Source organism: Orbicella faveolata, unplaced genomic scaffold (genome assembly GCF_042242905.1).
Source record: "Orbicella faveolata isolate gen_17 unplaced genomic scaffold, um_ofav_v1 contig_1, whole genome shotgun sequence".
In the NCBI taxonomy this organism is placed as follows: Eukaryota; Metazoa; Cnidaria; class Anthozoa; order Scleractinia; family Merulinidae; genus Orbicella; species Orbicella faveolata.
In genome coordinates, this window is record NW_028301536.1 from 34850001 (window position 1) to 34877211 (window position 27211).

Here is a 27211-nt window from a genome sequence, read left to right on the forward strand (position 1 = left end):
GCCTAGCTGCCCCTGGGTCTCCAAGGATGGGTTACGTGGTGCAAGATGTTTTGAGAAAATAGGTCTGTGAACAAAAAAAAAAACAGAAAAAGAAGCTGCTTGTTGTGGGAGTGCTAAACAGGGCATGACAGGGGAAGAACAAAAAAACTGCAAGAAAATGAAGAAGTCATAAGCCACCTTGCAGGTCAGAGACCGCATTAAGGAGGTGGGGGGTGGGGGGTGGGGGGGGGGGGGGCATTCACAAAGTTGAAAATGACAGCATTTACATGGTTGTGGTTGTCTTTGCCAGCTCTTGATATCATTGAGCTACTTTTGAAAATGATGATTTTGTCAAAGCTTACAATGAAAGTGAGAAATGTACTAAGCATCAAAACATAACAAACGAATTTCATTTAGTGCCCTAAAAATAAGATGAATCCGCTTCAGGTGACATTATGCTTTAGTTCTAAAAGTGTCACTAAATATTAAACAGCAGTACAATGTTGTAGGCTGTTTGTTTACTCTTAAATGTTTATCACTGTTTAGTGCTTATACCCATATAGGTTGATTCAGTTATCACACCATGACAAACACATTCTTCAATTTTTGACTCAAGTAGGGAAACAATTTACAGTAATAAGTATTGTACTCAGATCTCGTTCAGGTGGTTACCCCTGACTCACCCCCGGTCCACTTTCACAATTTTCTTCAGATTTCATGTTAAAGTATAAACATTAAAATAAAATGATAAAAATTTAAAACTGCAGTGTAGTCAAGCCTTGAACAAGGAAAACGAAAAATGAGTCTGTGTGATAGGCTTGTAAAAGTCAACATTTATTAACACAGATAAGAAAACGAAATCAACATGTTTTGTTGAGTTACAAAGGCTGCCAGCAGTCTCTCGTCCCTTAACTGATCTTAACTTGATTATCTAACACTTTTCCTAATTGGAATCCACTTTGTACTACCCTATGTTTTTAACTTAAATATACATAAAGAAAATATTTATTAATAAAAATTCCTTGTTACACAAAAGATTGCTCACATGTTGTTCACTTGTTATCATCAATTTGTACAAAGAAGAAACTACAAAGAAGATTGTTCAATGCAGCAGTGAATAAATAGTGTTTCTTGTGAAATTCATGAATAGACCTTTTTCGACTGGGTGGTTTGTTACCCCATTTCAGACCATGTGATGATACTCTTGAGAATTCTTCCTTTAAAATTTTCAAAAAGTCACATGCATATAAATAAATAATTTTTAGATGGATAAAAGAACAATTCTCTAGAGAATATCACATGGTCTGTAATGGGACAACAAACTGCCCGAGCGAAAAAGGTCTATTGACTGCTATGAGATCAATAATACTCCTATGTGTAAAAGGCTACTGTTTTCCCTTCCCCTTAATAATAGATATCTTAAATTTGTTACATATCTATTCTACAACAGTCTACAAAGTGCATGGTGCATGTGCAAGTACATTCGCATTATAAACAATTACTTTTACTTTAAAATCTGTCTAGGACTGGTTAGCCATAATGTCTGCTAACATGTCACAGTAATAACCATCCACGTCAGGGCTGATTTTCCATTGGCCAGCCCGCAGCTCAAGCAGTTCCATCAACAGGCATCTCGTCTTGGCAGTAGTATTATCAGCAAGTATGGTATCTCTTATCTTTGTGACAAGCTCCTCTACTTTCTCCTGCAAAAAAAATACATGTTATGGTATACATGTGAGCTCAATTTATTACTCAAGCTTGCCAATCATTGTGTCCTTCAAAATCTCATAGGGTTTAACAAGCCAATAACTATATGATCTACTAAAATGACATTTCCAGCTTTCTATTTGACTAGGTTGTACGAGTCACAAAACTCTTTTCTATCTACACAGCTTGTTTAGTTTTCTTACTATTCTGAGTAGTTTTTTGCCTGATTAAGTTAATTGTTTTTACACTGTTATTTCTTTTTTTGTGTCTGGCAAAATAGAATGGTTGCTTGTTGTCCTTAAAAACTGGATTGATTTTTTTTGGTACCGCTGTTTACAGTTGTGGATAGGAAGTGACTCCCAAGTCACAGTTTTCTGATAATAATTTTATGCTTCTTGTTCCCATATATCCATGGTCAGTGTCAATGTCTGTTGACATTTTAATAGCGCATGTGCAATGCATGTGATTATTTTGTCATGTCCACAAGCAAATGTACAGGTACATAGGCATACGGGCACCTTTGGACTTGGCAGGGAGGGTGGGGCAGTGACCTTATTGCCTAAAATTAATGATTAATGATCCAACATCACTCAGAGCATGGTGCATCAAAGGAACTGATAATCCACTCTGGGCAAAGATTCGTTGGTTCCTTGAAGTACCATGATCCGAGAGATCTTGGATTATTGATTCTTATCCAGATCACCCCAAAGAAACGCACCATATTTATTCCCTCTTACCTGACTCACACTCTCCAAGAGTTTTCCAGCTGTTTTAAAATGTCCATAAAAGCAGTCAATCTCATCCACCTCCTCTTCTTCACCGCCAGCCTGTCCTTCTCTTAGTAGTTCACTCATGGTCTGGTGCACCGCTCCAGCCAAAGGTTTTAACGGCGCGCCGCCGGTACTACGTAAATGATTAAAAAGTTCGCATATTAAACTAGCTAATCCGATCCACTCCGCTAATGACTTTTCACGAATGCTTTGCCTCTTTTTGTAATGTTCCTGGGTGCTTTTCAAAAGATCAGCTCTAAAAGCGTTTCCGAAGGATTCATCAGAGCACAGCTTGTTGGCGACTTTTGCAGCTACAGGTGCAAACTCACTATTTTTGATAGTTTGTTGAGCTAAATGGTCAACTACTTCCTTGATTCTCGTGGAAGAGTCCGAGTCAGAAATGTACTGCGAAATTTTCTGAACTGGTGTAGCCATTGTTTCGTCGCTCAATTTATCGTTTAGCACTTTCGCCAAATCAAATCCATCCAATGACTTTACGTTTGAAGAATTCTTTTGTGGATCTGCCGTTTGAGTTTCTCCTGGTTTTCCTTTTGGTATTCCGAAACCTCTACCTCTTCCAATACCACGACCTCGTGGGTTTGCAACGGACGCCATCTTTGAAATCCACACGATTCACGTTGAATAAGTTGCTAACAGGGGTAGGGCCAATCTTACAAATCACCTTCGTTTACTTTCTATAGATTGGATGCGTTGGTATTTTAAAAATTAAAAGTAAAATGAATTGCATCTAATGAATATTATAGAACAAAAAATAGGCACGTGTTTCCTTAGTTACAAAACAATTAAGCGCTCAGGAGAATTTTCTCCGTTGAACGGCCGTGACCCCAACCTCCACCCTGTTAGTTTATTTTGTAAAAATACCCAGTGGGGGGCACGGCGGAAAAACCGCTGCTCACGCGCAGTAGATTTCGGTTCGTCTTCCCGCCTTTCCATTTTCAAAATGGCGGACGACGAATCAAAAACGAACACGTCATTGTCATGGCTTTTGGCAAGATCTTGCCCGCTCAAGGCAGTTACAAACAAGTCGGCTACTTTGAGCAATGATCCGTGCTGCTGTTTTGACTGTGATAGAGAGGATCGGAACGGTGTTGTCAGTTTTCTCAGGCGATAAAGACAGCTCTTCCGAAACGAAACTTTCAGCTTTTCCAAATTCACCCGAGGTACCGATTTTCCTTTTCTTAAGGTCGTGTCAAGTTCTTTAAGGTTTTGAACCGCAATTTCTTGTAGCTTGTTTAATTTTACGGAACATATACAATATGACTTTTTTTTCGTGCTGATGAAAATTTTTAAATGCTATTTGTTCATGAACTTTTGTATCGTTGCCTGAAGAAAGAAAAGTGGAGGACGAGTTCGTAAGTAGTACACACTAATGCCTAATGTTGTGTTTTTCGCTCATGTGCTATTCATTCGTGCTTTGTTTTGCCGCTTCAGTGGATGTCCTGTACTGCCATGAGCTGAAAACTTGTAGTAAGCTTACAGAGGTTTAGTATGGCATTGTAGAAAGTTGTATTGTATATGTAATACAGCTTGAAGGATAAAATAAATTGCTCTTTGTTTATGTTAGCCTGTGTTTGATATTACGGCTTATGCTACTTCGCACTTACTACGATTCTTGTTCCTTGGCTACTCAGCTTTCCTCGCAGCTGCGGGCTTTGTTATTGCAAACATTTCTCCATTGTGTTAACGAAAAAAGCAATCCGCCAAAAGGGGTTCTTGTTCCACTTTACACTGGGGGAACATTCGTTCATGTGAAGGCTTGTAGTTACATCGAAATTCAGTAAGTGTAAAACGCAGACTGTGCACTGGAGACTGCAGAGTAAGGGGGAAATACATACTGCAGACATTATTATAACTGAATCGTGTTTTATCGAGAGCTAACCTTAAACAGGCTAACTGGAGAAAATATTCAGGCTAACCCTGGGGCGGATACAGAGCAGGGGTTTTGAGATACGAGCTGCCAAAAGGCGGTCCCCTGTAGGGGGACCAGTGGCTTTCATGCTAGAAATTTTTGAAATTGTGGTCCTTGAATTGGAAATAGGATTTCTGTTATTCTGAGGCCAAGTTAGCATGTTACGTTTTATTTCTTTTTTTTTTTCAATCTAGGGGGTTCGACCGAACCAGCCAAAGCCCCCTAGATCCTTCCCAGCTAACCCAAGTGATATTCAGTCTAACCCTAGAACTATTTATGCTTAACTCTCACTTCTTTTAGCTTGAATAAGGTTGGTCTGTTTACTGGTAACACACAGTAACACTTAAAAAGTCTTCAGTCTGCATTTTAACACCTGACCTGCAGTCCAAAGTCTGCGTCTTACACCGACCACATTGGAAAGCATGCCTTTTTGCAAAAAGCACCATTGTGAGAAAACACATGAAAACTGCACCATCCCTCCTCCCCCAATAGTAAGTTTAAGTCTTGTTCCAAGCAAATACCATATGCCATCTCTCCTAGATACTTTTAAGGAGAAGGTTCAGTAGCCTACACTGCAGCAAAATTCTACTGTTTCATATAATTGTGTTCCAGATAAATTCTATACCCTTGCAGACCCTGCCACCAAATTTTGTTTACTCTCTCCCCCAACTTCCAACCATCTTAAGGGGTCACCACCTTGTTGTAGAGGGATGGTTTTTGTATCTAAGACCCTATGAGCTATGTCAGCTGGAGTCTTGTACTTCTGGTAGGTTGAAGGATAGGGACCAGACAAATTGTGATCACCTGGCTTTCTAGGTTGGGTGTTGGGCTGAGGGCTGATAACCCACTACTGTAGAAAATAAGACTATAGCAGATACAGAAGATATTCAAATCTCTATCAACATCAGTGAAGCAGCAAGGCTCATATCATAACACATGCATTTGGAGCAAACCCCTTCCTCTGAACACCCCACTGAAAATGCCAGTTCACGTTCATACTTTCCTTTTCAAAGTTTTAAGTTTCAAATTCTCCCCCCCCCCCCCCCCCCCACAACTCAGAATTTCCATTGACCTCCCTTGAGGTGGATATGGTTATCTTCTGGCACCGCAATTCACTTTTTTGGTAAATTAATCAGATCAGGCAAATGATGTCTCAGCAAAATGTTAATCTGATTAAAATGCAACTTAGAGATTTGCAATTCCAAAATAAAAACTACTGTTAAGTTAACCTCTCCCATTCCCAAACAAAGAGACCAAACAAGCGTGACTAGAATTGTTTCATTAAAAACACCGCCCAAATATAGAAAACTAAACTGAAATAAAAATAAAATCCAACACAAACACACAAGCAATGAGCATCATTAAAAAACTGGATCATTGGATAATGCAATTTGAGAGTTTTCATTGTTTTAGCCATCAGGGGTTATGAGCCATTATACCATGCTCTACAAATATGGAAAGCGTATGCATGATTTTTTGAGCATTTTTATTGTTATTTAAGTCTAGTTTTCTATATTTTAGGGGCCTTTTTAATAAAACAATTATTCCACTCGTGCCTGTTGGATATGAGAAGATTAAAGCCAACTCAGCGCTATGTGCCTTGTTGGCTATCTATTATCTCATATCCAACACGCTCTTGTGGAATAATTGATAATTATTCACTCCCTAACGAGTGAATGATGTGTGATCCAAACAACAACAAAATGGCTGGCAAAAACTTATGTTCCGCCAGTGTTTCTCAAACAGAAATCCTGAGAATACAAGAAGATACTGTACCAGAAAATACAAAAAAGTCTTCAAAGTTTTGAATTTTCAATTTTCATTTCAAGTGAAAATGAAAACTTTGATTGAGCAATGAAATTGTTTTGCAAACAGACTTTTCATTTAGATTGCTGATTTGAACTGTGTTAAAAGACCATTTTGTGAGATTGTGATCAACGAGGATTTTATCGCAGGTTAACTAGACTTGCCATGTTAGAAGATTCTGTCAAGAATTGTGCACATCTTCATACCACTTGCATGTTTTCAACGCATGAATTGAGAGGTCAATTAAATTATCTTTTAATGGTTTCCTTTTCATCTGTTGTTGAGATCACTTTGTACATATACTAAAAACTTGTCAATCTCAGTGAATAACAGCCACTATTCACCTCGATTGCAAAGAATAATTGTTAAATATCGCATTAACTTCCAGACCAAACTATTATGATCTGCAAATTTTTAAGAAGTCAAATCCCAACCAAGTTGTTTACCAAACTATAATTTTTCTGTCTTCAAACATTTTTCTTTATTAATTACTGGGGAATCCTGCATGTTCCATGCATTTGGTTCCTTAATTATCCCTTTTATTATTCCTTAATCTTTTTATGAAAGGGGAAATATCATTTAGTATCCTCTCCAAGGAAGATGGCATTCATTTCATCCATGAAAGAAACTTCTTCAAGTTGATGTACATGGCCACGTCACACTGTCTCCAGCCAGAGAATCAAGTAATTGAAAGAGAGGAGGAGAGTGTGAAAATCTGAGGTCTAACTGTGTAAAAAAGAGGAAAAAAATGTAAAATTAAATTAAGCTACACTTCGGCTTCATCCTTTGAATACTTATTACATTGCAAGAAGAAATGTCATTAACTTAGTATCTGCACTGTTCATACATTATACAACACTGCATAGAGCATTAAAGACTATGGAACTCCTTTCAACCTATATTGTGAATACCTCAGTCATTTTGCTAGCTTTGTAACTGGGAAGTTTAAATCATGTAGTACAACATAATCATGAAGTACAACAAAAGGAGTGTTACTTCTTGAGGTTTCACTCAATAAAAAATAAATAAATAAAAACATTTCATTAACCTCATCATCATCAGACTAATTAAACCCAAAAAAGTCTGCCTTCAGGTCAAAAATTAATTCTACAAGATAACTTTTAAAAACTCTTTCAAAACCACGCAATTAGTCCATTCAATAACAACAAAACAAAAAAACTTAGTGTACATCTGTCATATCAGATTCTTGCACCGCTGCAAGAACTTTTAAATTATAGACAACACAAGCCAGAGGATATTTCCAAACGTAGAAAGAAATGTGTAACCTTGAATAGCATGCTGATATCCGGACTGAACATAAGTTGGCTACGCTTTTAAAACATTAATTGCATGTAAGATTTATATCCTTAAATCTACAAAATTAAGCTCATTTACAGTACAGTGTCAACGGTTTTCGTCATTTATTTATATGAACATGGCAGACAAAAAACCTAACGGGTCTCTTCCCAGAGGCAAGTCAAGATATGACGGGTAATTCAAATGATAGCGAACAAAATCTTCAACTTTTAAAATGTAAACTCATCGAGCCAAAAAGTTTCCGAAGCCACACACGAACTAGAAAATGTTGCCACTAGCAAAAATCAACCATTTACGGAAGGAAAGGAAAAAAAACTTGGCTTACCTTTCAATATAGCTTTCCATTATGCTGTGTTCATTGTGTTAAGTCATATGTACACCAATATCTGCAGCAGAAGAGTATTGTAAATAAACTAAGCACGTGCCTCCGCTTGGCACAAAATGAACACGACACCAACGCACAAAAGAAATCACAACACAAAGAATAACACTCAAAGAAAGCGACAAAACCAGGCTAACATTTGCAACATACTTACTTTTGCTTAATCCGCATACTCTGTGACAAGTAGAGGTTCTAACTGGGTAAAAATCCACAATATTTCTTGCTGTTCGATGCTCCCGCTTGCAAAATGTTCAGACATTTTCGAAACTTGTTAGCAGCCGCAAATTGTCAGCGGCGAGCGCGTGAGCATGCTCCAAGACAACGGATCCTGCAACGGATTTTTCAGCCAATCAGCGGTTTTTCCGCCGTGCCTACCCAGTATAGGTTGCGTTCCGTTATTCCAAGATGGCGCTTGAAGTGGAGTCTGCAGAGTGAGTAGCATCTCTTGTTGTTATTTGTCCATCTACGGCTCTTACACTTCCTACATAATCATAAAGCAAATAATGGGCTACTTTTGGCATATTCTTTGATAGTTAATGCTCTTGGGAAAGTAAAGTACCCCGTGAGAACACACTGGAAGTAGCCACGTGTAGCGAACTAAGCTTACTCGAGCTCAGTTTACTCTATCCTGGAAACAAAGCGATGCTGTTCCTATTTTGGTAGAGTGGGGATGAAGATTTTCTTAGCTATGTTACTGAAAATTTCTTTCCCAGGTAACAAAGCAATAATATTATGGTTTCATTTCGAACTACCAAAACAACACGCTTGTTTTGAAGATTGTAACATGTTTTAAGCTTTTCAGTGAAATTACATGTACTCTCCCTCAGACTCATGATTACTTCATTATGCGATCAAAAGCTTACAACATCTATACTGCTTTTAATTTAGTTCAGATTTACTTAGTTGCAGACTAATTGTTGTAAAGTTCTGACTGACTGACTGCATTTCCTTTGGGCTTTTTGATTGATACCGTAGAATATTATAACAGTAATGTTATTGAACATTGTGAAACGTGTAGCCAATAGGTGTAGTTAATAGTGAGTATCAGCACTGACCGGTTTAGAAGGACCTTTTTTCTTGACCTGAGCTGCAGGCTCTCTACTGAAGTTTTTTTTTTTATAAGACGGCTGCGAAATAACCTGCTGGAAAATGACCAGGGGTACATACATGTACACTGTACCACGCAGAGTACATGCAAAAAAACATATTTGAAAACCAGAGACAATTATGCTTTTAATTTTAATGATGAATGATTACTATGATGTGGAATGGTGCTCTGTTATTGGGTTTGCAGTCATTTTGATGCAAAGCCGATTTGATGCAAAGTTGTTTTGATACATGTACAAATCAAGGTCGATTCGATACACATATTAAGTTGATTTGATACACATCTAAAGTCGATTCTGTACAAACTTTGATTTGTATCAGAACAAATTGTATGGAAACAACTTTGTATGGATTAAACAACCAGCTGGGTAGTAGAAGTGGCATCACACACTGACTGGTATTTTTCTTGTTACCTGCTCATGTATGTTCTGATTTGATGATAGTGTAATCCGACTGATCCAGCAGTTTCTAAAAGAAAACAGTCTACCAAGAACCCTTGCAACTTTGCAGGTAGAGTAACCTTAATGGCTTGGAGTCAATTAACGAATGCAAATATGGGAATAACTATTGCCTTCAAACCATCACTTAACAGAGTAGAATGTTTTTCAATTAGGTGTTGAAAGTAATCAGGCAATTACTTTAGTTTTGGATTTGGTTCTGCTACAATTTGAGATTGGCTGAGTACATGTACTCTAATTTGTAAGTAATTGGTTTGGCTTTGGTTTTACGGCATGCAATTGAAAACTGTTCTGTACAGTAATTATGATGCTTTTCACAGGTTTTCTGAAGTTACTTGACTTACTAAGACTTTGTACCAGTGTTAATTATTTCTAACAACTGAATAGAAGAAATTTGTATTTAGGTTCTCTGCATTCACTAAAATTGTACAATATGTGTTTTTTTTTCTTTTGTAGGAAGAAACTGGAATCACCTTGAATACTGTAGATAGTGTGGAGAGTTTTGTAGGTGAAATAAACAATGGCCATTGGGACACAGTGCTGCAAGCTATTCAGCCTCTTAAGTTACCAGACAAGAAGCTTATTGACTTGTATGAACAGGTAAATCATCAGACTATTTTAAAACCAAAATAGTATCAATTTAATCAGTTTACTTCCTGCATAGGGGACTGCAACTCCGTCTCTGTCCATAAACTCACAAAAAAGAAAGAGTGAGGCCAGTTTCCAACCATTTTGGACTCGGGTTTGGTCAATAACCCATAATTCTTTTTCATACATTTGTTTGTCCATCCTACACTGTACACGTGTAAAATCATTTACATGCTATGTGCATAGTATGATGAATTATATTTGTATCATACTTTTAGATTGTGCTGGAGTTGATTGAATTGCGAGAACTGGGAGCTGCTAGATCTTTATTACGTCAAACAGATCCTATGATCATGTTGAAGCAGCAGCAGCCTGATCGATACCTTCATCTGGAAAACATGTTGGCTCGTTCATACTTTGATCCCAGAGAGGTGAGACAGTCACTCGTTATTAATAACCACAATTAGTATATATTGTAGCACATACGTGAATGGTGCTTTTCAAGCACTCTGATTGGTTAACTCGGATGTGATTAGCAATAAAAGTACTATTCACCTCCAAGCAGAGATTATGAAGTTTTGGACGGTATCTGGTCACTTCGTTCCATGGTCACTTCACTCCATCTGTTGGTCACTTTGTTCCACCAGAGTCACTTTGTTCCAACGAATAGTCACTTCGTTCCAAGGGGTAACTAAGCAAGTAAACTGCTAATCTTTTTTACAAACTAAGCAAGTAAACTTCTAATCTTACAAAGCTACTAAATACCTTAAGCGGATAGAGTCCTTGGACTGTCTGGTATCCGGTCGTTTTGTCATTTCCAAGTTGTTTCGTTGTATCTCGAAATCGTTTTTATACACATGCAAAGTCAAGAAGATTCAAGAAGATTCAAAACAGACCAAACATTGGTTAACTTCTAATTTTTGGAAAATCTATTGAAAAAAAAGTTTTGTAGCTTAGTTTACCTTTTGAACAAAGTAACTATTTGGTGGAAGAAAGTGACTCTTTGATGGAACGAAGTGACTCTTTGATGGAACGAAGTGGTTGGAACAAAGTGACCATGGAACAAAGTGACCGTAAACCTTTTGGACCATTTGCTGGTTTATTGTCAGAAATAAAGTAACATTTTATGTTGGCAATTTATTCAGCTTATGTGTTATATACTAAAATAATTATTCAGCTCAATGTTGGTGAAAGAACTAAGAGCATGTATTAATGGTTTCATAATATTGTCAGTGGAAATAAATTTCTCTCTCAAAGCAAAGTTAACTTAAGCTTTGCTGATCAGCAGATCATCAGATCATCAGATCATCAGATCATCAAATTATTGTATTTCTGTATTTCAAATTATTTCTGTACTTCACTTTCCAAAATGTCGTTTCAGAGACTAATGTCATCAACCATGGCTGAACTATTTACATACCGTAAATAGGTTATGACTGAATTGAGTGTTTTAAATGTTAAAAGGGGTACCAAGAATGTCGATTTAGTGAATAAAACTGAGTCCTTGAAAACTAGTTTTTGTCCTTGAAAAGTCCTTGAAAAGTCCTTGAATTTTGTTTGTTTGAAGTTGTATGAACCATCAGATGGTATGAACATAAATCATACTTGGATTATGATGCATGACACTGCAGTTGACATTGCAGCTTTGTTATGATATACTGCTACATAAAAATAACCAAAGCTAAGCATATGTATGTGTACACACATTTTTTTAGGCCTACCCTGAAGGAGGCAGCAAAGAACGCAGGAGAGCAGCCATTGCACAAGGTGATAATTTGTTTTAAAGGTCAAATGAACCAAAATTTAGACATTTTTTTCATTTGAGTCCAATATGTTCATTAAGTATAAAATAAACATATTCTGAAGTTGTAAACAAATTGGAGGAAGCATTGTGGAGATATTGGAATGTTAAAACCACTGTTTTTTTAGCCTTCATAATAGTAGAGCGGTCGGAAAAACTGTCAGAAATAAAAATTGTTGTAAGCTAAAGAAATGCAGGAAATTTGAAACTGTTTTGGTTTCAAACTCACAGTGAACTTCAGAGGAAAACCATGGTATTTTTTGTGGCAATTAACTGCACAAGCAAATCAAAATCCGAAGTTAGCACCCAAAACTTAAAAGAGAATGGCTCATAAATTAAAATGAACAGAGAATGCTTTACGCCCTCAAAGCATTTGCACGTTTGTTCAGAACATTTTACCGAAGACAGCTTCAAACAAAATCTTGCGGTAAGGAGTTTGTTGGGACCCTCTTTTAAGCCTTGTTGACTTGTACTAAAAAAAGACCCAGTACCGATGATTTGCAGCTTCCCCGTTGAACGTTACAAGGCTGCAATTGGACAAAAAATGAAGAAAAACAAGCAAATAATGCCTGCCAAACAACGGGCAAACTCCCAAGTGAAATAAGGTTTGTGTTTAGATCCAAAACTTTCCCCATGAAAGACTCACTAATGCAGAAATGCAGCAATGTTGAAGACAACATTGACATCACAAAGCAGTGTGTCTCAGTTCCATTCCTTCCGTTAAAGTGCATGGTCATTATGGAAATGTTTTTGTGAAGCCATCGATGGTCTTTGTACTTTTTAACTTTTTTACTCCTTTTCACGGCTCAGAAAGAAAAATTTCTGCATAAGTTTCCTTTTAAATGTTTTAACATTTTGTTGCTTTAAAATAGCTGAAGAAAAGATGTCTAAATTTTGGTTCATTTGATCTTTAAATAATTATATTCCTTTTATATTTTACATGTATGTGAATGCTATTAACATCTGTGTTACAGAATGGTTCACATGTATTTACCTTGCGTGCTCTGCCTAGAGTACAATGTACTTTGTGGAAACCTTGATTCATAATAATTTATTTCTGAAAAGTGAACTTCATGTAATTTTCTGCTACACATACATCTGCGTATATCATACGTGTATCTATGGCACCTTGTCAGTAACACACCAGAATAACCACAGACTGTCGTTTCTTAAATCTTAGGAAAGAATTTTGTAATTTGCTAATGCATTGAGATAATAAGTATCCATTGGTTGATTAAACCTTAAATTACACTGGATTGCCATCACTTTTTGGCTTGATACTTCAGCAATTTTGGACAAGAAATGCTTTTATTGTTGAGTTGTAAATTTGGGTTCTGAACAGTAAAGCCAACATGCCACATTTTACTTCTTCGAGTTGAATATATTTTTCAGCTTTGCTGAATGGAGACTCTTTGTATGAAGATTTAGCTTTAATTACATACAAGTATAACATACTCCTTGTAGCTGCAACGTATATCATAATTTCCATTTTTCCCATGTTTTCAGCTTTGTCAGGTGAGGTGTCGGTAGTTCCACCTTCTCGTTTGCTGGCCCTTTTGAGTCAGGCACTCAAATGGCAGCAGTACCAGGGCTTGCTGCCTCCAGGAACCACCATTGATGTGTTCCGTGGTAAAGCCGCTGTGAAGGATGAAGAGGAGGAAAAATATCCTACACAGATGAACAGAACAATCAAGGTACTGGTGCTGTGATAATGGCATCCCATTTTGTCCAGTTTTTAGTAACAAAGGAAACTGCTTTCCTGTTTTGGCAGGCAAACAAAACTTAGCTAGTTATCTAATTGAAGTCGCCTACATGTAGATTAGCCTAATGCTACCAGTGGAGTAGTTTTACACTTGTAATAATTTATAAGTGTTTTAACAAATAAAGAAGCCTAAGCTGTGTATTACAGTGATAGAACATGATGGGCATTTGAAAACACGAGGGAAATGTAGAAAACACAAACTGCAGGCAAGTGTTTTCTACATTTCTCGAGTGTTCTCAAATGTCCGGCATGTTTTATCACAGTGTAGTACATGTCTTAGGCTTCTTCATTTGCTTCATGATATAGATTTTACACACTGTGAGTAGAAAAAACAAAGCACACAGATCAACAAACTGACGCAATTTAATACTACTTAAGTGCTACATGCCTCACCCTCAAAACTTTCTGCTGCTTTGCAGGGAACTCCATGATCACAAATTTCTTTAAAGAAAATGTTTTTCGCCATCTCTAACTAAAATGTTGACTAGAGGTAATGCGGTGAAAAACAATAAAACAAGCTTTTTCTATGTTTTATACTCTGATAAAACATGGGTTTTTGACCATCAGAGCAGGGGCAGGGTCCTATCTACCAGTATATTATAAAATGAAATAAAGTATGTGAAAGTGTGAGAAAAACAAATAAACTACATGTAGTGAGTTTGTAAAGCTGATGTTTTGAGCATTAGTGCTCCATCAGAGCAAGGAGATGAAATACCTAGGACATGAATGGAATGCATAATCTCCCATATAGATGCTGTAAAAAGTATGAAATATTATTGTCGGTGAGAGTATTACACTAAGAAGACTAATGGATAATGCTTTGGACTCCAGAATTAACTATCCAGCTTCAAGCCCTGGCCAGGGTCATTGTGTTGTATTCCTGGGCAAACACTTACATGTAACTCTCCCCACGGTATTAGCCTGTGAGCAGGCTCACGTTGGAGCACAAGCGCGTGTGGCGTAGCCGCGAGCGCGTGGCTACCGCGGTATCTGTCCCAAGAGCGTAGATGGGCATCAGCAAATAAGTGGATAAGCTTAATGCATTTCTGGGTCACTAGGCTTTGTTAAGTAGTTTTCTTGTTTCTTTAGCTTTGTTTAGTAGTTTGCTATATCTAATATAATAATATACCCTCTCCTAAGTTTTACTTTTGGTTTTAAATTCTCAAAATCACTTTGCATCTGATTTTCCTTTGTCTCATAAGATACATTATCAATATCTGAAAAAGAAGGAAAATAATTAAGAATATGGGTTGAACTAGTTTGTAAAATATTACACCAAGCACAAAACTAGAATGTTGGTGATGTATATGTTTACAAATGAAGGCTAAAGAAGTTTAAAAATTTGTTTTTCTTTTGATATTCTCACCTCAGTTTGGTTCCAAATCTCACCCCGAGTGTGTGAAGTTTTCTCCTGATGGTCAATACCTGGTGACGGGAAGTGTTGACGGCTTTATTGAGGTGTGGAACTTTACGACAGGAAAGATCAGAAAGGATTTAAAATATCAAGCTCAGGATAATTTCATGATGATGGACGACTCAGTTTTATGTTTGGCTTTTAGTCGTGACAGTGAAATGTTAGCTTCTGGAGGGCAAGACGGAAAGCTAAAGGTAACAAGAATTATTTTGTTATGTCTGTGATAAAGGCCTATTTACACAGGTACTTTTTGGTGAAAATCAGTTTGTTGTGATTTCCACTGCACAACTGTAAAGAACGCGTTTGTATCAGAGCATGTTCCTGGTGAAGGTATTTCAAGGATCCTTGAGGGTTTTTATGGCCCAGGAACTTAAGCTAGATCCTTAATGATCCTTGCCAAGATGTTGAAGGACCTAGGATTGTACAATTCTTGTCACGATCTTCAAAGATCTTGACCAAGATTCGTGAAGGATCTTCAAAGATTTTGCTCACAGATCTTGCAATGATCTCTTTTTTTTTTTAAAGATCTCTGAAGAATCTTTAAAATATTAATAGAAGGAGCATGAAAAGTAATTAACACTGAAAAGCAGTCTTACAGATACATATGCTTTCAAAGGAAGCGTGGTTCAATTCTATGAACCAACAGTTAACCTCTAGTAAATTCTACACTAAGTCTTTCCTTGATCACACCCTATTTTCAGGTGTGGAAGTTACAAACTGGCCAGTGCTTGCGGCGTTTTGAAAAGGCACATGCCAAAGGTGTGACCTGTGTAACATTCTCTCGTGACGCCAGCCAGCTTCTGAGTGGTTCATTTGACATGACCATAAGGTGGGTATACATCAGGCAGTATACAGTTCAGGATGCACAAATCGTTACTCATATGTTTTGTGAGGATACTTTAAATAGCTAAGTACCACAACCGAACTCTTCTCCCCACCCCCGTTGGGGTTTCACGTTCGGGTTGAGGAGTGACTAACATTTCAGGGTAACAACTATTTTAAACAAATACACAGTCAGTTTGTTAAGAACATCACTCCCTGTTTGAAAAAAATCCTGAATTTGAGATCTTGTACCTTGCACCGACCTGACTGACAACAGAGCGCTACAGGTAATTCCGTGACTTGCGAATTTTTCTTTTAGTACAGCGTATAAAGGCCTTTTTGATTCGACAATTCTTTAGTTACCTTTTCCGTTCTAAATTTTGAAAATATTTTGTAGAATGCATGGCCTTAAGTCTGGGAAGACTTTGAAGGAATTCCGTGGACATACATCGTTTGTAAATGATGCCATATTCACCACAGATGCACACAACATCATCAGTGCGAGTAGTGACGGAACAGTTAAGGTACCAACTTTTCTTATTAATTATTGTAATCGCCGTCGAACCAGACGGCGACAATCTGTTTTGTGCGCGAGTTTGTTTGGCTGCTGCGTCACAAAAGGGGTCTGAAGCGAGCGCGAAATTGCGAGCGGGACTGGAGAGAGATGAGAGAAATTTCTTGTGTTTGCTAATGTACTTTATTACCCAGTCAGATAAGCCCCTTGTAAACTGACTTGGACGCCTCATCCGTGTACAACTTTGGTTGTTTCTTACCACAACCGAACATAAATTTCACTTTCTTTTTATAATTTTATGCTTATACTTTCGTTTTATTGTCAGCTTTGGAATATAAAAACGACGGAATGTCTTCACACGTTTAAGCCATCAGTAGGAAGCGTTGCGACTGACATCACAGTGAATTCAGTTCACGTGATGCCGAGGAATCCTGAACAGTTTGTGGTGTGCAACAGAACAAGCACTGTACTCGTCATGAACATGCAGGGACAGGTGAGGGAGAACCAGCCACAAACAACAGACTGAATAACAATAGGGACAATAAGGGCGACAATGACTACACTAACAACAGCAAACAGCAATAACAAACAATAAAAAAACTACCACCACCCGATGTTAACACAAAAACAAGCATTAAAATTGAACAAAACCATGCCGAGATTCCCTTCTGGCGCGAAGCTGTCATGGCCAGATCTATTTCCAAAACAAAGCACATTTCCTCGCTCTGTGAAGAAAAACACTCAATTCTTGTTCTACATTTTACCCATTTATAAAACCGCGTTACTTAATACAATACAGTTGTGCACTAACGTAGAACCCCACGAATTTAAAACCCAAGGAGTTCAGCAAATTAGACTCCTTTGAAAATCCTGTTTCGCATGACTCCCATATATAATGAATATGTATTTCTGTGTTCAGATTGTGCGCAGCTTCACCAGTGGTAAAAGAGACGGTGGTGACTTTGTGTGTTGTACCCTCTCCCCGAGGGGAGAATGGGTTTACTGTGTAGGGGAGGACATGGTCATGTACTGTTTTAGTACCATGACAGGAAAACTAGAACAGTCTTTGCAGGTATGTTTACTCGCCCAGTATGACATGTGGTAAAGCGGTTTAAGGTGGCTCCCTATAGTTTTACGATCGCACGCGCGCTTAGGACACAAGCTCAAGTAATCTGCGCGCGCTCGAAGGAAAATGTCAGTGTTTTTCGATATTTTATGACGCAGTCAACATGAGTACAAAAAGCAAAACTGACTGAATTTTGTCGCGCTTTCTTCGGTGAAATTCCGTAAAATTTGGCAGACTGGTAGTAAATATTTTACTTTAGTCGGAGCTCGTTTTTCAGGGAAATCTCTAAGACCAGTTTTTTCGCAGCGGTAAAAGACATAAACTTGCAAAAATCGAAAAAACCGCCTGCACAAACCCTACTTTTGTCGTGTTTGAGATTCGTATCCCGCAGGATGCGATATGCTGTGAAAATTTTGGAAGATTTCACCGAAGGAAATTCAAGAAAATCGCAAATATAGCCATAAAAAAATTAAAAAAAACACTTTTGTTTGGGCATTTATAATTTAAGACTAAAACCCAAAATTTTAACGGAGATGATGGTGAAACACTATTTAATCATTGCTTATTACATGTAGTGAGTTTGAGAGGACTGGGTGCAAAAACGAATGCATAAACAGCATTCAAGACTAAGACTTGCCATAGATAAATTATTACCCTATGGAGTCACCTTAAGTGTGATTTGCGTGTGACTGCCGGTTTCTTCTTCTTTTTTTTTTTTTGTAAGGGTAGTACATCTTTAATCTAATACCATAGCACTCGATAGAAACTCGATAGAAACACGGTACATGTTTTCCATTTCCTAAATATCAACGCCGTTTCTCGGTTTTTTGGCCTACTAAATGCTCAATATTTTCTTTGCGTCGAAGAGATATTTCTTACTTTCTAGTTTTTGTTATTAAAAGTGGTGCAAAGCCTTGTCTTGCCGTGTCCTGCGTTTAGCAGCGTTCCAACTAAGGCAACAAAGAAGAGGAGTCTGGGGACATGCCACTTGTTTGGCAAAGAAATCCTACACAAACGTAACTGAGTTTTTTTACTGGTCTTTGTATTTAAGGTTCATGACAAGGATGTGATAGGCGTCGAACATCACCCGCACAACAATCTCATCTCTACGTACAGTGAAGATGGACAGCTTAAACTCTGGCAGCCATGAGTAACCTTCACCACAAGCTTTGTGATCAGTCTGCCTACCTTGAAAGACGCTTAACGGAAATGCGCCGCCTGCTGCGCAATCAGGAGGATAGAACACAGTAAAGACAAGTCCGAGTTATTTTACGTGATGCGGAGTCGAGCTTGTTTCTTAGGTTTTGTAAATAAATGGCGTGCAATTTGTATTGTAACGCAAACGCGAAGTTAATTTTCCATCACTTTCGGCACATGGTTAACAGTTTCTTATCCATAACATGTATGCCCAGAATCTATAAACTTGGCTTTTGTGTGTAGAATTGGCATTTCGTACGGTATTTTAAAAACGGACCCACAGAACTCTCGACGCTCTCTGCTACAGACGTTTGACTGTGAACTATCGGTTCAGTTTTTATCCCACGCTTTCAAGGATGTAGAATGTTGGAAAAGCCTCCGTGTACTCAAGTAGGCATTGAAGTTTTCTACAAGTCAGTAGCGTATGTGTTGCTGTAGGTCAAGGAAAAAGGAATAGAAAAGACTTAACCGTCTTTGTAAAGAAAAGAAAGGTTCATCGCAGTTAGTTGTTAAGTTACTGTAATTTGAAACTTTTGTATTATAACAACCCATAAGTTCCCCCATTCTTTTTCAGCTTTGCATTTCTACCCCCGATTCACATAACCACACTCGGTATTTTCAACACAGTATTTCTCTTTACGAACCCTCATCTGTTTATCCAAAATGGTTGGTGTGTGGCGGTTTGCCGAATCTTTCCGCTTCCAGCAACAGTACTAAGACAGTACCCTCTTGTCCTACAATCTGAGCCAGGTTGTGTCTTACGTTTTCTTGTTTTGTAGTTTGCTTGCAAGAAAACTTAATAATCTTTTTAAGTAATAAATTAGCACTAATAACTCGAGTGTGGCTCAAATTAAATCTATCAAATTCGTTTTTTTACGAAGTTCTTTTAGATTCATTCAGTGTTTTAATAAGTTGTTATTTGACAGTTTTCACTTGGCGTGAGGTTTTAAGATGTTACAGAATAAACTTATGAAAATGGAGATGTAGAAATTGGCGAGCCAAAGAAAGCCTTTGGAGACAGACAAGTGCCTTCAAGTGCCTTCGCTTCCCCCTTTCCCCCCCCACGACTGCCAACAACAATAACCGAAACACAGTAAATGATGCTATACGTTAATTTATTACAAATACTTATTCAACATACAAGAACCGCTCAATCTTGCTAGCTAGTTTATAGTGAGTTCTGTACTGGGATGGACTGACCATTACTCAGTTCTGTAAGTTCATTAAGTGACTAGGTTAAAAAGAGAGAGAGAGAGAGAAAAAAAAAAAAACAACTGAAATCCAGTACCACAAGTATGCCATGTATCTTGATACACGTCAGCCTGTGCCTACACTCACGTAATGTAAAAACGTTTTAAAACTAACAGTCATATGAAGAGTTTTTTTTTTCCCTACTATTACTTTTAACAATGAAAGAGCCCTTCTACAGAGGAATGAAAAGTCAATTGTATAAATTGCCAAAAGGTCAGGGGCAGACATGAACACACATTTTCATTATGGCTAACATCTTCCCCTGGTGACTACTCTGTATCAACTGCAAAACAATCTCATTTTTCTTGAGAATAATTGGAACTGGAGAATACGCTCCAAACAATTTATGAATCCTTTTGATTCTACATACAGCGTAGTAAGGAAACTGAATTTTGGCCAAGGTGGGATTTGAACCCACGACCTCGGAATGGACCTTCTGCTGCTCTACCACTGAGCTACAAGGCCAAAAAGGAAAAAAAGTGATTGCTTTGCAGACGATTATTTTCTTGTATTCTGTCGAGCCAGAATCATACAGCCAGGAGACTACCCCTGGCTGCTATGCTCAACTTGGTACATCCAGTTGGCCGAGGTATGTTCTGTAACTTGCTTTCTAACTGTAGTTACACATACTGATATATATAGCTGTAATCTATGCAAATAGTTATTCATAACAACTAAGAACAGTTTTGGTGGATGTTTTATGACGTCATTGTTTACATTTGGTGTAATAAGCACAACCAAAAAAACGAAAAGACAAACTGATATAAATGTACTCTAAAATGGTGATAATTTTCAAGTTATACTTCAAATGCAGCTTTTGCAAACCTACTTGACTTTTAAGTCTTTACAAATTTAGAAAAAGAAATCTCATAATGCCAACGAAAAAAATGTGTAAACAAAGATCCACCTGCAGTCAGTCAGAGAAAAGTACCCACCCCTCCCCCCCCAAAAAGACACATTTCAGCTGCAGTGTACCACAAGCTTCCATCAGTCAAGTCTAAATGATAACAAAAAGAAAACGTCTTTTCCAGCTTACATGTTAATTCTCACCAGGAGACAAGCAAAATATCATGGCAACAGTCAGGAGAATTAGAAGGATTAAATCTAACTTACATGTATATTCTATTCATACCATTGAAGTGTATCTTCATTGTACAGTTGTGTAACTGCTTGGTAAACTACATGTATAACAGCTCTGCCAGCTCTAGATAATACAATGTAAACCTACAAAATTACCCTGTTAAATCATCAGGATAGTGAAATAGGTACAAGCTAGGCACATAAAAGTAGACTTTTGGAGGTTTCCATTTAGCATGTGTGAAAACTTACTTCAAAAATGTCTCCTTAAGCTAACAAACATCCATCAAACATACAAAGCAAGTTAATTGCATGTAAGTTTGATCGATAGTCGTGTAGTAAAATAAAAAGTTTTGATCCATGTAAACATGGAAAATATTAAACACATTGTTAGTAAACTGCCATAAATGCAAAGCGGATAATAGCGATAACAACGAATATGGTGATTCCAATGCCGATCGTCATGTTTGCCAACTTCCTGGTCTCCAAGCTCAGCTGGTTGGCAGTCATCAAGTCTCCCCGGTTAATAGCTTGACGAGTCTGAAAAACAAAGACAAGATCATTGCACCTCACAGGTGATATGTTTATCTTTCGACATGGTTGTCTCCTATTTGAAGAGAACAACAACAACAAAAAAAACCCACACCACCCCCAAATACCATTCCCCACGTTTCGCTTGGATTTGACAAGAAATTTAGAATTTCCCTGACAAGGAGCTAGATTGACAATGACTTCTCTCAGCCCTTTTTATCATTTTTTACAATACCCTTCGATATTTAACAGTTATTTCATGAGCATGCGATGGATATGAGATGGAAAATAGGTAACGAGGCACGTAGTGCTGAGTTGGCTATAATTATCCCATATCCAACAAGTGTGGATGGAATAATTGTCTTATTAAAAATGCCTCCTAAACATAGAAAGTAAACTAAAATAAAAATAAAAACGCCCCCCCAAAATCACTCATACACGTACTATATTTGTAGAGCATGGTATAGTGGCTAAGTAAGGCTCATCACCCAGAATGGCTTAAAGCCAATGAAAACTCTCGAATATCATTATCCAATGATCCAGTTATAATCATAATAACAAGAACAAGAACAATAACAATCATAACAATCATAATGATAATAATAATAACACTAATGGTTTATCAACAGAGTATCCACCATTGCGAACGTTACATTCAGACTCAATTTTGAAACTTTAATTTAGTACAGACAAAGGATAAATTTACAAAGTTGTCCAGTTTTCCATTTCATAAACATGTTTGTGCCTACTGACATGTTAATTGGGCTATACAATTTTTCCACTTGACTGATTTCTATAATTTAGAGAAATACAGTATAAAAACACTGTTGCGGACATTGCGTTCCAGTTTTTAATAATCTAGTAAAGTATCCATTGCCTCTTACCTCAGTGGACTTAAGAATGGCACAAATTCCTGTTGGTGCGAAGCAGAAAAGGCAAGCAAACCAGGCCAGGCCACAATAATCAGGAGGAGCTATCTGAGGAGCCACGATAACACTAGGTCCCATGCCTCCCTGCAGAGGAATGGTCATGGAGAAAAAAATAATTAAAAGATGATGAAAATGGACTCAGAGCTACACTCACATATATGTAGGCATGATTTACACTTTGCTGACTGTCTAGAGTAGTTTCTGAGTTTGAAGGTACATACATGAAGAACCTTTCCATACTATTTCAAAACCCATCTTATTGTGCATTGATCACAGAGCTAAGCATTGCTAAAAAGTACTAGTTGTATCCAGCACAGATGTCACATATAATAACAGTTAAAAGCTTTATGGAGTTTGGACATAAATTTCAACTTGGCCTGAAAAATCTCTAAGCCTGAAAAATCCCTGTGCAAAGTCATATTAAAGCAAGCAAAACAAAGCAAACAAACCACAACAAGATCAACAAAAACAACACAATTACACACCACTACTGTGACTGAGCTGGTCTGTGTTGTCATCGGGCCAGGTTGATAACCCTGATAGCCTTGATAACCTTGTTGATAGCCTGGGTACCCTGGGTAACCAGGCTGTGCAGGATAACCAGGCTGCTGAGGAGGTTGCCCAGGATAACCAGGCTGAACTGGATAGCCTGCTGGCTTGTCTGATGCTGCACCTCCCAGGGCTGGAGGATGGGTCACTGGGGAAGCAGCTACATAGGGTTGTTGATGTTGACCTGGGAAAGAAGTTGGTGGTTGACTCCAGCCATAACCCTGCCCTGGAGGAGGGTACTGGGGTTGGGCTGATGGATCTGCCAGACCAGGGTATGGTGGAGGTGCATATGGAGGAGGCTGGGAATCTAGACAGACAATAAAATAAAAATAACAAATTAAATTAATTAAATTAATTACTTTCATTACATTGAAATTAATTTACTTTGTACACCCTAACATTGCCATTTGAGTAATACTGTCAACTCTCTGTGAGACCTGTAGACATTGACATCTGGGCCTGAGCCAACTATCTCTTTTACTCCAAGTCTAAAATATGTACTGAGAGATGGACTGAGGGTGCGAGTGTTACCCGGTAATTGTTACAAACAGCGCCAGTAGTCTAAATGGACACACACTAGGCCCCGACGAACTGTAAGCTTTATCTTTAATGCAAGCGAAATCTCCCCGTAACGAGAACTAGATACAACCAAGATGGCGGACGAATGAAGGCTGATCGCGCAGGCTTTTATACAACAATGAACGCCGCTGACCGACCGACTACAGCGGAGTGCCGCTGGACAACCAGCCTACTGGCGCAGTGCCATTGTAGTAAATGCATTCGCAATAAAGCCAGAAAAGACTGATGCACATTAGGTACTACATGTATATAATGAGTAAATTTGTTTTCTTGTGCGCAAAAATACATTGTATAAGTCATAGAATAATAACTGAATGTGTCAATATCACTGGCTTCTTCCTATAAATAAATGTATAAATGTCAAACTTAGTTTGGTACAGTGCTGTAGTCATTTTTATCTGCTGTACATGAATGCCATACTATGTTGAATGTTAACAGTGTTTGACCAAACTTGCCTTACATGCTGGTGAAGTGTACCAAAAAGGTTTATTAATAACAAATACTCAAATTGTTCTCAAATCCAGCCTTATCAGTTCAGATAAGGATGCTGGCTAATCAAACGATCGGATGGTTGCAAGCAGAAGTTCCCTCTCATCTTTAAGCGAGCAGAAAGAGAGAATCTCTGTCTTGCAAGATAGCTAATAAATGGCGAATTTGGAAATATTAATTTCTTTCTAGTTCGGCACATACCATTTTCTGCCATGTTTACTCAAGATGGACTGAACAAAATGGCAGTACCTACAAATTTCAAGAGACATTGTTAGAGAAATACAATTATGCAGTGACAAAGTGAGAAAGTATAGCCATCTCTTTAGTATTTGTACGCTTTTTAATGGTTATCCGAGTGAAACAATTTTTTTTGTACAAGTACATTTACCACATTGTTAGTAAGGCCTAGAAAAGATTACTGGTGATGATCAGGATGAAATATACACTTTAATCAATATTGTAGGTGACAAATACACCTAACTCCTTCATTTTGGCCTGAAATTTCAGAATTGATTTAAAATTTTACACATAGGGCACAAAATTTTGATACAATAAACAAGTAAAAAACCCACCATTGTAAGTAGGGTAATTTGTAGGGGTTAATCATAACCCTATACTCGTGAAACTGAGAAATATTCTCATTTGCGTTTTATCAAAATTCTAATAGTGATAAGAATTTTGATAAAATGAGTGTGAAATTACTTCCTAACTTTACTCATCACCATTTAACCCATTGATTCCTGTGCCGGCCGTAACCGGCCGTGACGAGCCTAATGGCCTTTCTTCCACTTCTGACATCATCACCTTTGACCAAAATTGGCATCCGCTATGCTCAACTTGTGCAGGAGGAAAAGATCTTTCCAATGATACCCAGATCAGAGTGATCTGCCCAATGGAGCCTGAGATGTACACAAAAAATGTTCAAAAAGTTGAGTGAAAAACTCAGAGCAAAATTTCTTGCCACTACACATGGCCACTCCATGGCAAAAATAGCCTGTCTCGATGATGCTTTCTTAGAATGTTTTAAACTGGAAGCAAGCCCAGTAGAAGGTCAATCACTGCAGCAAAAAGAAAAGAAAAGGAGAAAAAGGAAAGGTGAAAAAAAAAAAATTAAAAAATTGAAAAGCCTAAAAATTTTGATTTCTGTGCATGTCTGAGCAAAAATGTCGTAAAACGCGATGCTAGGGGAAAGAAAGGCATGCTGTCTTGTTGCAAATGCCTTTTTGAGTAGATTGGAGCTAATTTGGTCCATATCCAGCCTGAAAATCTCCAAAATGTACAGAAATGCATTTTTGGCAAAAAGCTCCAGGAGTCAATGGGTTAATAGCCTGTACAAATTTTAACCGTAATTCACAAGATGATCCAGGTTGTCGAAAGGTGAATAATGCTATCCACCGAATAAATCACTATCCTGGGAAAATCAATGTCTACTCCTAACACTTATCCATCGGACAGTGACTTATGTGGCAGATAGCGTTTTCCAGCTTTCGAACTACTGGGCCCTGGGGCCCGTTTCTCGAAGATGCACTCGAAAACCCTTAACAAAATCCTAAACCTTATGATTACAGAGCTGTTTTATTCACATATTCTTAATATGAACAGAGGTTCCCTTCATACAAGAAGTTTTAGGCGTATTCACTTCTCCGTTTCAACATACAGATGAGCTCTAAAAATGGATTTGCGGGTCTGAAAAGTTTCCGGGACTTTCGAGAAACGGGTCCCTGGTCTGTATTGGATGTGCACTTCAGTTACATGCACTATTCTGTACATGTACATGTCAAGTATAAAACATGCTTTTCTACTACATCTCAGTGATTGCTTGCTTTCGTCAAAATTTTACTGAGCACAGGAACTTTTGAGTACATTCGTACATGTTAATGTGGCCGCTGCTTCTTGAGTTTTGAGTTTGTATAAAACATCGCGTGCCTTCTCGGGTGTAAATTGTACACAGAGTGTAAGTGTCACCATGCATCCTGTTAGCACCTTCCTACTAACTTGTGCACTTTTGTTATTATTCCATTTATTTATACGCCAAACTTAAAATTACGTGATTCACGGAAATTAAGACTTGCTACTACGATAAGATTTCATTCTTGATGAAACGGATGAAACCTGTCGGAACTATAAGGCGAGGTATCAGCACCTGCATAATTACGTCTTAGTACATGAAACTTTATTAGTCTTAAAACTTGTATACGTCTCCTACATATTGTGTGGATCAACCCTAAACTAGACACAACATGAAGCTAACACAGAATATTGCCAGCCGCACGTTACAATATCGTTTTATATATGGAAGAATTTGTAGGGTTTTAAAAATTGAGATTGTGAAAAGGCAATCTCTTCGGTCGACTGATTCGGCCTTAAAAAATTTAAACAGTTCAGATCGTCATCACTCACGCCAGATTTACCCTGTGAGAACAGCCGCACTGATCTCTCCTTTCGGCTCCAGTAGATTAATTCGCATCCGAAATTTAGATGTATGGTACGTTTTTGTTACAAGAAAAAAGCCTTCCCAGTGAAGATACATCGTCAAAGACAACTCCAGTTACCATGCGCATATATTTCAGCATATTTACATAATCGAATTAAGAAGAAAATTGAAACGATTACGGTAAAACACAAACAAATGCATTTGCTTCGGCAGAAAGTCTAAAAGCAATATCAGTGGCACAATTCCATTAGGAAACAGATTAAAAAACTGCCAGAAAGTTGAAGTTAACAGAGAACAGTTGAGTGGAGCTGAAACAGTGGCAGCAAATCCCGTATCATCACGGAAAAACAACCCGGTCGATTCAACGATTCAAATTGGAAAAACTTCTGCTCTGAAATCAGTATTGGTGGCATATAAAATCCCCATGGTTATTACAATTTACCTGTGAAAATTGCTGAAAACACCAGTGATAAGACGACGAAGAAATTGTGAGCCGAACGAACGTTTCACCGAAATGAGGAAACTGGAAGATCTTTGACATCTGGCTATGACGTCAAACTCGTTGCCTGGAGATTAGGGCCCTGGGAATGAGTCAGCGATGGGTCTACAGAACGTACATTGTCTGATCAGACAGGAGATGGCCAGGACTGACTTTTGGATATCATGTATCGGGAAAGACACGGAGACGGTTGCTAAGGAAAACAATTCCACTCTCAAGCCAAGTAAAATGTCAGTCTTTTACTGCTCATGAC

At 37.9% G+C, this 27211-nt stretch overlaps 3 protein-coding genes and 1 long non-coding RNA gene across 4 annotated transcripts; 1 reads left to right on the top strand and 3 right to left on the bottom strand.

Moving 5' to 3' along the window:
* Positions 1-369: 369 nt before the first annotated feature.
* On the bottom strand, positions 370-3203 carry LOC110040609 (MIF4G domain-containing protein B-like). The gene is made up of 2 exons (XM_020745870.2): positions 2424-3203; positions 370-1682 (listed from the first exon to the last, which is right to left on the bottom strand). The coding sequence occupies exons 1-2, from the start codon at positions 3069-3071 to the stop codon at positions 1500-1502; spliced, it is 831 nt and encodes a 276-aa protein (XP_020601529.2). The 5' UTR covers positions 3072-3203; the 3' UTR covers positions 370-1499.
* A 2652-nt stretch (positions 3204-5855) lies between these two features.
* LOC149118869 (uncharacterized) lies at positions 5856-8167 on the bottom strand. Its single transcript, XR_016202153.1, has 3 exons — positions 8046-8167; positions 7835-7895; positions 5856-6918 (listed from the first exon to the last, which is right to left on the bottom strand). It is a non-coding gene; the product is annotated as an uncharacterized LOC149118869 (long non-coding RNA).
* A 96-nt stretch (positions 8168-8263) lies between these two features.
* On the top strand, positions 8264-19863 carry LOC110040599 (WD40 repeat-containing protein SMU1-like). The gene is made up of 12 exons (XM_020745857.2): positions 8264-8322; positions 9442-9508; positions 9913-10056; positions 10323-10475; positions 11760-11811; positions 13352-13539; positions 14979-15215; positions 15723-15850; positions 16241-16367; positions 16683-16850; positions 17277-17429; positions 18475-19863. Exons 1-12 carry the CDS (start codon positions 8297-8299, stop codon positions 18571-18573), a joined length of 1542 nt encoding a protein of 513 aa, XP_020601516.1. The 5' UTR covers positions 8264-8296; the 3' UTR covers positions 18574-19863.
* LOC110040617 (uncharacterized) lies at positions 19719-27016 on the bottom strand. Its single transcript, XM_020745883.2, has 5 exons — positions 26902-27016; positions 24227-24274; positions 22894-23264; positions 22364-22492; positions 19719-21488 (listed from the first exon to the last, which is right to left on the bottom strand). Exons 2-5 carry the CDS (start codon positions 24237-24239, stop codon positions 21339-21341), a joined length of 663 nt encoding a protein of 220 aa, XP_020601542.2. The 5' UTR covers positions 24240-24274; positions 26902-27016; the 3' UTR covers positions 19719-21338.
* Positions 27017-27211: the final 195 nt, after the last annotated feature.